The sequence below is a fragment of the Sabethes cyaneus genome, chromosome 1 (genome assembly GCF_943734655.1).
Source record: "Sabethes cyaneus chromosome 1, idSabCyanKW18_F2, whole genome shotgun sequence".
In the NCBI taxonomy this organism is placed as follows: Eukaryota; Metazoa; Arthropoda; class Insecta; order Diptera; family Culicidae; genus Sabethes; species Sabethes cyaneus.
The window spans coordinates 116,226,100-116,238,362 of NC_071353.1; the positions used below are offsets into that span (position 1 = coordinate 116,226,100).

The 12,263-nt window shown below is 41.7% G+C and overlaps 1 protein-coding gene across 1 annotated transcript in view; it reads left to right on the top strand.

Annotated features, from left to right (window-relative positions):
• Window positions 1–12,263, top strand: part of LOC128743018 (obg-like ATPase 1) — a 57,741-nt gene that overhangs the window by 35,102 nt on the left and 10,376 nt on the right. The window contains exon 5 of the mRNA XM_053839526.1: window positions 10,512–10,687. Within this exon, the coding sequence (XP_053695501.1) occupies window positions 10,512–10,687 (176 nt within the window). The remainder of the gene's footprint in view (window positions 1–10,511; window positions 10,688–12,263) is intronic.

The following is a 12,263-nucleotide window of genomic DNA, read 5'->3' on the forward strand; positions in this document are numbered from 1 at the left end:
GTGAAATTGGGAAGTACTGAGTCTTGCGGCTTCCGGAGTACCTCAGGTGTCCCTCAGGGCAGCAATGTCGGACCCTTGCTATTTTCGCTGTATTACAACGATGTCTGCATGATACTCCCCCCAGGATGCAGAATCGTGTATGCTGATGACCTCAAAATCTACCTTGTAGTTCGGTCAATCGCTGATTGCATCGAATTACAGAAGCTAATCGATTTGTTTTATGGTTGGTGTGTATGTAACCGGCTCAGTATCAGTGTCTCCAAGTGCTCTGTAATCAGCTACAGCCGACAGAAGGCTCCAATCCAATACAGTTATTCCATAAACGGCCAGAATATTGAACGCGTAACTGTCGTCAAGGATCTTGGTGTTCTGTTGGATACCGAGCTTACGTTTCAGGACCACTACAGTAGCATCATTTACAAAGCAAACAAGTATCTGGGGTTCATAATGAGAATTACAAAAGAGTTTCGTGATCCATACTGCTTGAGAGCCTTGTATTATGCACTTGTACGCTCATCATTGGAGACGGCAGCAGTTGTTTGGAGCCCTTACACCGGCCTTTGGACTGCACGGATCGAATCTGTACAAAAAAGGTTTATCAGATACGCGCTTCGGGATCTGCCCTGGACGGATCCAGTCGAACTTCCTCCATATGAACACAGGTGTAAGCTGCTGGACATGGACACATTGGAAAAGAGAAGGGATGATATGCGTGCTGTATTTGTTGGAAATATTTTATGTGGAAGAATTGATGCCCCTTGGATTCTGGCAAGGGTCAATATGAACGCGCCCTCGAGAGTTCTTCGTTCTACTAACTTCCTCAGAATTCCATTTCATCGGACATTATATGGACAAAATGAACCTGTTACCGCTATGTGTGCAGTTTTTAACTCTGTGTTCTACTTGTTTGATTTTAATATTAGCAGTGAAACGTTCAAGTGTCGTTTACGTAATCGTAGTTCATTTTAATTTGTTAGTTAGTAGTTTTTTTATCTCATGTAGACCTTGTTGTCAGATGATCTGAAGAATAAAAATAAAAAAAAAATAAAACTTTCGGCTAGCAAAAAAATAAAAAAAAAATAAATCAAAAATATATTACCAATTCTGATACAATATTCAAATAAACGTTTAGGTTTTTGACGAACACATGAGATGTACAGTACAGTACAGTGTTTTTTTTTTTGTGTGGATATTATCACTACGACCAGCATTTTGATCTATTGTGATCTTATCCAGGTGTTGTTCCGCACTTCGTTCTTATTGCAGTATCGCTATAGAGTGAGCGAACTGCTTATTATCCGTGCTTAAAGTGTCGGTGTGTTTTCACCCCTTTTTCCCTCTACGCTTCTTACTACTTTTCAACCAATCTAGCTCTAGAGCCAGGTAGTGCGGAGACTAGTTATAATTTGTCCTTGGACAAGAGGCTTCATTCGCACCTCGAGCAAGTATCATTCTTATAACCAGCCCCGGCTAAAGGCTTCATGGTCGGTAAAGCAGAGTCCAGCACAGAGTGAGGGTGTGTTTGTGTGTATGTGTGTGTTTCTTACTGCTTATGCATCACCAATCTCATTCCTAGAACCAGGAACAAGCTATACTTTGCCCTTGAACAAGAGGCTTCATTCGCACCTCAAGCAAGTACCACTCTTACAACTTGTCCGGGCAAGAGGCTTTCATTGTTGGTAAATGCAGAATGCAGAAGGAAGGATGAGGAGGGGCCAGGGAATAAACCCATGCTAAAGTCACTTAACATCGAATGGCCTGATTCTACTAAGATTCGAACCCATGACCACTCGCTTGTCTAGGCAGACTCGGTAACCTTGCGGCTACAGGGCCCCCCACAGTACAGTGTTTGTCGCACTAACACAATAACGTTAGCCACTTTCGGTTCCGCCTTAAGGAGAAATTCAAATTTCTTTAATTTCTATCAAATTTGCGCATGCTTTGAGTCTCTTCATTACGCAATTCATTCGAAAAGCTTGTTATCAGTCAAAAGGCCTGTTTTGTAAGAAGAATAAGTACATGCTGGATCTGGATTAGGTTTTCCTGTGATAATTTCCGGATGGTCACCCATCGAAGGGATTCAATAATGGACCGAGAGAGAAGTATGCGCAGGAAAACGAAGGCAAGTGTTTAAGATCTCACCTCTCTCTCTCTCTCTCTCTCTCTCTCTCTCTCTCTCTCTCTCTCTCTCTCTCTCTCTCTCTCTCTCTCTCTCTCTCTCTCTTCTCTCTCTCTCTCTCTCTCGCTCTCTCTATCTATCTATCTATCTCTATCTCTCTGTCCACACCTCTCTTTCTCACCTGTCTTTCTCACCTCTCTCTCTTACCTCGCTCATATATATCTCTCCCTTTATTTACACAATTTCCAAAAACGTTTCCGTTCTTCAACTTCAGTAAAAGCAATATCAGAAAAGTTGTGCTACACTTCTAGGTAGATACAAACATAATTCCATAAAAAATTACTTCAGAGAACTAATGATACTATTTTTCACTCATTACCGCTTGTTTACTCTAATAAAAATGATTCATAATACTTTTGACCAACTTTTCGGCTCAAATACTCCTATGTGCAACGATATTCTGACGAAAGCTAACAGACAACATGGCTTTATATTCAAAATTTCCGAAGACTTCCGTGACGTGCTGTGCTTGCGGGCGTTGTAAGTCCGCTCAGTTCTTAGGTTTAGTCGTGTGGTATGGTCACAGAGAACAGACTAACAAATACGAAGGAAGTAATCAACGTTATTCTGTCTGGAGCCTCTTCCTACAATATATTTGGTTTTCGACGCATTGATTTGTAACCCAATCCTCGTAGCCCCGTGTAATATACAAGACAGTCCAACTCCTTACCGCAACCCTCTGCGCAATTCGAAAGGACTCGAGAGTATCCCCGAAACACGCACGTAACACATCACTTGCTCGATGGTAGCTTTGTTTCAGCCGCATCAGTTTTTCCGGAAACTCGTACTCGTACATTATCTGTCATAGCTGTTCACGATTGACTGAATCGTATGCTGCTCTAAAATCCACAAAAGTATAATGCGTGGGCACGTTGTACAGCCGACCCAGATAACACAAGATCGTAATAGAAAGTTCACATTAAATTGTATGCATAACATTTTTACATTGGAATTGTATAATGATTAGAGTATGTCAAAACGAAGTGAAAAATAAATTGTTTTGCAGTTATGTCCTCATATAGAACTCATGACTGTGAATTATAAAGCAGTATAGATGATTGCAATATTTAATTATATCTTAATCATATATTACGTTGCGTGTTCTAAAAACTACGCAAGATAGAACTACAAATGGTTGTCAAAATTTTCGCACGTATATTGCCTCCACTGTGGTACTTATATGTTCTTATGTGGTGTGCAATATAACTTTTTCGTTCAGATATGATATCGTATTTCTCAGTTACAATCGAGATATACAAACCAAATTGTTTATTGAACACTAATTTTTTTTACCGAACACCGCAATTTTTTGACGAAAACTGCTGAATGTTCGGTAAAAATGTTGATGTTGGTGATGCCAAACGTTACCTAAAGGTCCAAAAACGTTGATATCCATCACCGAAATTTTTACCCAATAAGTTCTAATTTACCCAGTTCTAATTTCGGAGAGTGAAAAAAATGGCGTCGGTGCGGTCAATCTATTCGCGTGTGCTCCGCATTTAATTGTTATTTTGCTTTGAAATGTTACGAATATTAGGAAAAAACAATCTCAAATGTTATACAAAGACCTGTGCAAGTCATTGATCGCGAGTTTTGTGAATATCGGAGTATTATAAATAGTTTTTAGCTACTTTTTATGATAATAATCAATGAAGTCGAATGCGGGTTTGTGTGTATAGGTGCGGTCAAAATTCGGAGTATGTGATAAGCATTTGATTTTTCATTTGTGTATTATGTCATGCTGTATTAAGTATGAAGTATTCCACCACGCACACATATAAAGATTTTTTGACATTAGCTGGGGCCATCGCTGAGGCTGTTTGCAGTAGGAATAATCAAATCAAATTTCAAACTCCCGGATCTTCTCCTCCACTCTTTGCTCCCCTCTTACTCCTGCATAACCGATCCGCAGCTAATGTCATTCTTGTTAGTGACGAAACCGCAAATTACTTCATATTGACATAGTTCGTGGTAGTGGCGCGGATCGTTTTTGATTTTATCACCATGCACTCAATTCTATGAGAGATTTTGGATTGATTCGGGCGGGCGTGTTATCTCGGCTTGGTCTTGCATACCTCTCGTCGTCGATGCATTAAACTCACGATGTTATCACAATCTCGCGCGCGTGATTTAGTGATACTTTACTTTTATTTACACTGATGAATAAACAATGCTTGAAAACCTTCGCTATCAATATATTGGGTTTATAAAAGAGAGTAAGGCATTCCAATATGACTCAATGACATTTAAGACAACACGTCGTGTTACGATATGAATAATTAACTCATATACCAGGATAGACGAAGCAGTTTACGATATCTGTAACGTGTACTCTATTGAAACAATTGAACATCCGAGTTAGTAGGTGCTAAGGGCTGGTAAACGGCTGAACGATGCGTACCGTCGTGCCTTGTGCACGTATAGGCATAAAATAGACAGTCCCAAGTAACAATTCGAAGCCACTTGGTTTTACTTGAATTTTATAAAGGTTTTATTGCGGTATGAATCATTACCACTGGATTTATTGTGGTATTGCACAATACCAAGAGGATACGAGTCCAAACACACTTATAGCTAGCTAGAAAACCATAATAAAACTGTTAATAAAGCGAATTTATTGTGGTTGCTTATATTACCACATTAAAACCTGTTGGCTGCACCACGTCTCCTATAAAATTACCATAAGTGTGGCGTAGCAACACAAAATGGCGCTCCAATCAAAGTTGATCTTGTCGCGGTTACTTGTCAAACCGCAATAAATCTGTTAGTTTTATAGAGCTATTAAAATGGTAACACCCTAACCAAACAGTTTTTTTGCTGCTATTATGAAGAATACCAAAGTTCAACACCAAAATCATTTTTTTATGCGAAGCCATATTGCCATATTCTAGTATTTTGTTTTAGCTCGCAAACAACAATTCATCAAAGCAAAGTATTTTGCAGAAAGGAGGTCATTATCCATCGGTTTTCCTGTCAGATGAAGCATTTAGAATGATTTTGTTAGAAATTGAGATTGACTAACTGAATATTTTCAGTTTGTTAAAACAACCAGTTTTCGAAAATTGAAAAATTTCAGTGGCGCGCTGATTTTATCGACCTATCATATCAAAATTCACGATGAAATTAAATGCGCACATAGTGCAAATCAAAGAAATTGCTTAAAATTTAATAAATATTCTATGGGATATTTTATTCTGGTCGCTATAAACCAAATCGTTCAGAATGATCTGTCAGTAAAACTAAAACTTTTCTGCTCACGGATATATTTTCAAGTTGACAAAGCTAGCGAACTTCATCTGGTTTTTGCTAGAAAAGCGAAAAGCAAAAAGCGAAAAGCTTTTTTAAATTATGGCGATGGCTGTCAAGCAGCGAAAGCTTAATCGGTTTTATTGCTGCTTTTAGCAGAGCATGATACGACTACTTGAGTTTATAACCTGATTCTTATAGCGGTTATGAAAACATTCTGAGGAGTGGGCCACTTGGTCAGAAAGCAGTTTTATAGCGGTCATCAGAAAGTTCTGGTGCAGATAATAGTTTTATTAGCGGTTTTATGAAATTGGTCATGAAAACCGCTATACGAACGTAATAAAACTTGGAATTGTTACTTGGGAGTGGTTCATAGCCTCTTATTCAGCAACACCTATTCCTACCTCCTCGTGGTACCAGCTGGGATACGAGCAACTTTGGTGGAGATCGGGTAACCAACCCCGGTGGAAGCCAAGGTCGTATGCTGACAGGAAAGGAGGGCTCTTTTGAGCTTCGTTAGCCCTCCGGCGAAACAGGGGGTTGGTGTAGCAGGCTTTGCAAGCCGTCACCACGAAAAATACTAAAGCACGGAACGAAGAACAAATAAATTCTTACTGGAACAGTCGGAATAGACCCACGCGATGAAAAAGGACTATGGGTTGGAAACTCGGGACGTGGAACTGCCGATCTCTCAACTTCCAAGGGAGCACTCGAGTGCTCTCCGACGTATTGAAGAGACGCAAATTCGACGTCGTAGCGCTGCAGGAGGTGTGCTGGAAGAGCTCAACGGTACGTACGTTCAGAGATGAACATACCATCTACCAGAGCTGCGGCAACACACACGAGCTAGGTACAGCTTTCATAGTGATGGGCGAGATGCGGAAACGGGTGGTTGGGTGGTGGCCAATCAATCCTCGAATGTGCAGGTTGAGAATCAAGGGCCGATTCTTCAATATAAGCATCATCAACGTGCACAGCCCTCACCTCAGAAGTACCGATGACGACAAGGATGAGTTCTACGCGCAGTTGGAGAGTGAATACGACCGCTGCCCAAAACATGATATTAAGATCGTCATCGGGGATTTCAATGCTCAGGTCGGCCAGGAGAAGGAATACAAACCGGTGATTGGAAGGTTCAGTGCACACCAGCGGACCAATGAAATGGGCCTAAGACTTATCGACTTTGCCGCCTCCAAGAATATGGCCGTACGTAGTACCTTTTTCCAGCACAGAATCCATCATAGGTACACCTGGAGGTCACCAAATCAGACAGAATCACAGATCGACCACGTTTTGATCGACAGTCGGCACTTCTCAGACATTATCGACGTCAGATCCTATCGAAGCGCTAACGTTGAATCGGACCACTACCTAGTGATGGTAAAGATGCGCCCAAGACTCTCCATTGCGAACAACATTCGGTACCGACGCCAGCCTCGGTTAGATCTCGCGCGGCTGAAGCAGCCAGACGTCGCCGCAAATTACGCGCATTCACTCGAAGCTGCACTGCCTCTCGAGGACTGTTGGAACACTATCAAAACAGCCATCAGCAGTGTAGCGGAGAGCTCCATCGGACATGTGGCCCGGAATCAGCGGAACGATTGGTTTGACGATGAATGTAGGAGGGTGATGGATGAGCAGAACGCTGCGCGGGCGGCCTAGATACGCAGTGCCACACGACAGAACGTGGAAAGACACAAACAGAAGAAGATGCAGCGAAACCAAATCTTTCGGGAGAAAAGGCGCTACCTGGAAGGCCAGGAATATGCAGAGTTGGAGCAGCTGCATCGTTCTCAGGAAACGCGAAAGTTCTACCAGAAACTGAACGGATCCCGCAAAGGTTTTGTGCCGCGAGCCGAAATGTGTCGGGATAAGACTGGCAGTATTCTAACGGACGATCGTGAGGTGACCGATAGGTGGAAGCAGCACTTCGACGAACACCTGAATGGCGCCCAGGCGGAAAACCATGGCGGCGGGGAAAGCGATTTCGACGGTGCAGCAAACGGGGAAGACGTGCCAGCCCCAACGATAGGCGAAGTTAAGAAGGCCATCATGCAGCTAAAGAACAACAAGTCAGCTGGAAAAGATGGCATCGGAGCGGAGCTTATTAAAATGGGACCAGAAAAGCTGGCCGTTTGTCTGCACCGACTAATTGTTAGAATTTGGGATACGGAACAGCTACCGGAGGAGTGGAAAGATGGGGTTATCTGCCCGATCTACAAAAAGGGCGACAAGTTGGACTGTGAAAACTATCGAGCGATCACCGTTCTCAATGCCGCTTATAAAGTGCTGTCCCAAATCATTTTCCGCCGTCTATCACCAATTGCGAATAGATTTGTGGGAACTTATCAAGCCGGCTTCGTCGAAGGTCGGTCTACAACGGATCAAATATTTACACTGTGGCAAATCCTCCAAAAGGGCCGTGAATACAGAGTTCCCACGCATCATTTATTCGTTGACTTCAAAGCCGCATATGATACCATCGACCGGAAAGAGCTATGGAAAATCATGGACGAGAACAGCTTCCCCAGGAAGCTCATCAAACTGATTAAATCTACGACGGATGGTACACAGTGCTGTGTTCGGATTTCGGGTGGATTGTCAAGTTCATTCGAATCACACAGAGGGCTTCGTCAAGGTTCCTGCCGGTCAACATAGCGCTACAAGGTGTTATGAACCGAGCGGATATCAACACGCGGGGCACGATATTCAACAAATCTAGTCAATTCGTCTGCTTTGCCAATGCCATGGATATTATCGGCAGAACATCTGTGGCGGTGGCTGAACAGTACACCAGACTAAAGCGCGAAGCAGAAAAGATTGGGTTAAAGGTAAATACGTCTAAAACAAAGTACATGCTGGCCAGCGGAACCGAGGCCGAACGACACCGCTTGGGCAGTAGTATATTGATCGACGGCGATGAGTTTGAGGTAGTCGATGAATTTGTCTACCTTGGCTCACTGGTAACGGCGGACAATGATACCAGCCGTGAGATTCGGAGGCGTATTATCAGCGGAAGTCGTGCTTACTATGGGCTCCACAAGCAATTGCGGTCGAGCAGACTAAGTCCTCGTATAAAGTGCACCCTGTACAAGACGCTTATTAGACCGGTTGTTCTCTACGGGCATGAAACATGGACAATGCTCGAGGAGGACCTGCGAGTGCTCGGAGTTTTCGAACGACGAGTGCTAAGAACGATCTTCGGCGGCGTACAGGAGAACGGAGTATGGAGGCGGAGGATGAACCATGAACTCGCACAGCTCTATGGCGAACCCAGTATCCAGAAGGTAGCTGAAGCTGGACGGATTCGATGGGCAGGGCATGTTGCGAGAATGCCGGACAACTACCCTGCAAAGATGGTGTTCGCCTCAAATCCGGTAGGAACAAGACGACCAGGAGCGCAGCGAGCAAGATGGTTAGATGGAGCGAGATCTGGCGGAGAGTACTCGGTGTCCGAGGAATTGGAGAGCGGTAGCCCTCAACCGAGTTACATGGAGAAACTTTATTCAACAGGCTTTGTCTTAGGACGGCAAGCCACCTAAGTAAGTAAGTAAGTAAGTAAGAAGAGTGAGCGGTCATCCTTTTCTTTTGCCAGATTGGATCCATATACTACAATAATTTGTTCGGAACTGTTGTATTGCACGGAAACAGGGCTGGAGGGATATTTGTGCATGTGACGTTACGCCGCAATTCTCGAGATCAAGGAAATCGATATTTTAACTGGTTGTTCACACGTTAGTGGTAAAACAATTATACTTCAAATCAATCTAACTCAATGAATGGTGCTATCAACAAATTCGTGGAAATTGACGAATGTCGGTGTTGTAAATAATAACTTAATTAATCGGTTTAATCGTACAGCAAGCTCCTTAAGTAAGCTAACTTCGTTAGTTGCATATCAGTTTCAAGCCAGTTACTTGCAGTTGACTAGTGCTACAAGTCATGCAAAAATTGTCTAAATGCGAAATCATCGTCAATCATTAGAAGATGTGTAATTGTGGCCTGATGGTTTGATTCTTAGTGAAACTACAAACTCTAAGAAACTGATAAAAATGATATACAGAGTACAGAGATATTTAAGATATTTAAAATTAACTTAATTTAACAAATGTGTATTAATGTTTAAGGACATTTATTGTAATACAGTCAATTATAAATTTGCGAAACAAACTGCTGAACATTTTCAAATTGTCAAGCATTGTGCATTGTCGAATTGTACCCACATCCGTAGTCCTACGTAAATGTCTAGTTCGTTCGAAAAATTAAAGAACCAAATTGGCGAATAGTACATCACCCATTCGGCATGTTTTCGACAAAACGCACTCATATTTATATTCTGCAAATTATGTTTACATCAGCTTAGTTTTGTTCCGATTATAAGAGAAAGTATTTTACATGTTCTTTATGGAACAGTTTATTTGGAATAGTTTAAAATCTGCCATTGTTCCAACTCGAAGCAACTATTCAAGTGCGATTTTTCTACTGCAAGCTACAATTTTCCCGTAGAGCGTTTCTGTTTTTCTCTGTTTATGCAAAGTGATGACCTCTCAAATACGATTGAATAAATCTGTCATTTACAGATTTTATTACGTGCAAATAACACCCTCGCGGGAAAAGTTTTTTCCTCTTTCAATTTGCATAAGAATCAAAACCGCCTCATCAGACAACCACGGAAGTCGACCGCAAAGACGAACGGAATCGTGCTTTCTCACAATCATTGCATCGGTTCTGAGTGACTCACGAGACCGGCAAATTAGCTCTAGTCGGCGCACTCGAATATCGTTTCGGTTTAATGTATTTTACAAATTCACTTTAACTTGTTGTTTCAACCCACCACAGACCGGTGGTCACTGATGATAGTAATTTGAGCGGTGAAATTTTCATCGTTTCAAATTGATTACGAATGAATTGGAAATATACAACATAGACAGCGAAAGCCAACAATTTCCCGCGCATTTGGTGGCCGGCCGGACGGCTTATTTGATCTTTCTGCAAAACTTGCTGAATTCAAAGTTGTTTATGCTTTTGTTTAAACCTTTCCGATCCATCATTTATTTTATATCTATCTGTTCACTCTCACTTGCAGGTGCTTTCGACGATCCGGACGTAACGCACGTCGAAGGCGAGGTTGATCCAGTGCGCGACCTGTCCATCATTGCCGAGGAACTGCGGCTTAAAGACGAAGAGAAGCTGATGATAAATCTGGACAAAATGGAGAAACTGGTGACCCGAGGCGGAGACAAAAAGAGCAAACCGGAATATGTGAGTAGCGAAATCGATATTAAAATTACTGCTGTTTAGCGTAACTAGAAGGAAATCAATTTTCTGGTATCTAAAGCGCCATAGTCTATAATGAAAAAGCCGAGTAATTTCTATTATCACAGTGATGCAACCCAGATCCGTTGGGCGTGTTTGAACATTTACGTCAGATTCTTATCCAAACTGGCAACGGCAAATGCAGCATGTCTCGGTCGGTAAAAAACCAAACACTAAACGGAGGCTGAGCTAACGTTCAAAGGTTGGTTTTTATCAGGCTGCTTCCTAGATTGCCAGCAGTTCTTTGTTCTAATTTTCAACGGCAAACGATCGCGATCAGCTAGGTGTACCTACCCGCCAGGCATTATCGTTATTTGTTCCAGACAATCACCGAGCAGTTTTTCGTTTGTGCGATATTATTATGAGAAATGGAGCTCAACCGTGAAGTTTTCTCGCCCTGAACAAAGAGAAATATTACTGATATAGGAAATTTCTTGCGTAAATATTTATTATGTGCAACTGTGAGCGATATTTTGATAAGCGCTTGTAAGTTTTGGTAATATTTTAATGTAATTAGCATTGATATTTTTAGAGCCCTCTCCTAGGTTAAGGGGTGTGACGTTTTTGCAACCACCATCAACTGTTTCGACAGAATTTATCGATATTCCAAATTAAAACGGTAAAAATATAGATACATTTTATTCGGCATCGAGATGTTACTTTCAAAACACCTCTAGGATTAAACGTAAGGAATGGATCAATGAATGTAGCTAGTTTTGGAGTGACAACTACTTATTTCTGGCGCTAGTGTACATTAAACCGTCTTAATATACTAGCGCCAAAAGAAAGTCGTTGTCACTTCAAAACCAGCTATCAACCAGCGTCAATGATCCATTTGCAACACGTGGAATTTAAAAAAAAACAAACTTACCACACCGAAACAGTGTTGGGTATTTTACTACTTTTACTTGCATCCCCGGTACTATAGTACAGTGTCGATACTTGTCACTGATACTGTACCTTTGAAGTCAGTATCGATTAAAATGGATTGCGTCATCATTACTAGGCTCGACTACAGAGACTATAGATTACAGAGACGCCGAGACACTCAAAATCCGCCAAATTTTGAAACAAAACGGAGAGTAGCATCATAAATAAAGGAAACTCTCCGCTTTCGTTCAAAATTTGGCGGTTTTTGAGTGTCTCGGCGCCTCTGCAATCAACAGAGAAACAAAAAACGAACAAATGACGAAAATTCGATAAAAATATTACAAAAATACGACATAGAGATTACGAATACGCAGAAAATACAACAATAAGATGACGAAAGAACTACAAAAAGACAGCAAATAGGCGACGGAAACATGGCGAAAAGATGATGATGGCCATTGAAAAAGACGGAAATCGCTAAAAAGAGACAAAGAAACTATGTAAAGATGGTGAAAATACGACAAAAAGACGCCAGAACAGCAAAAAACCAAAAAATGACAAATACTACAAAAAGATGTCAAAAAGACGGCAAAAATGCGTCGAAAAGACAATAAGACGACGAAAAAAAGCCAATACAGTGGCAAAACATGAC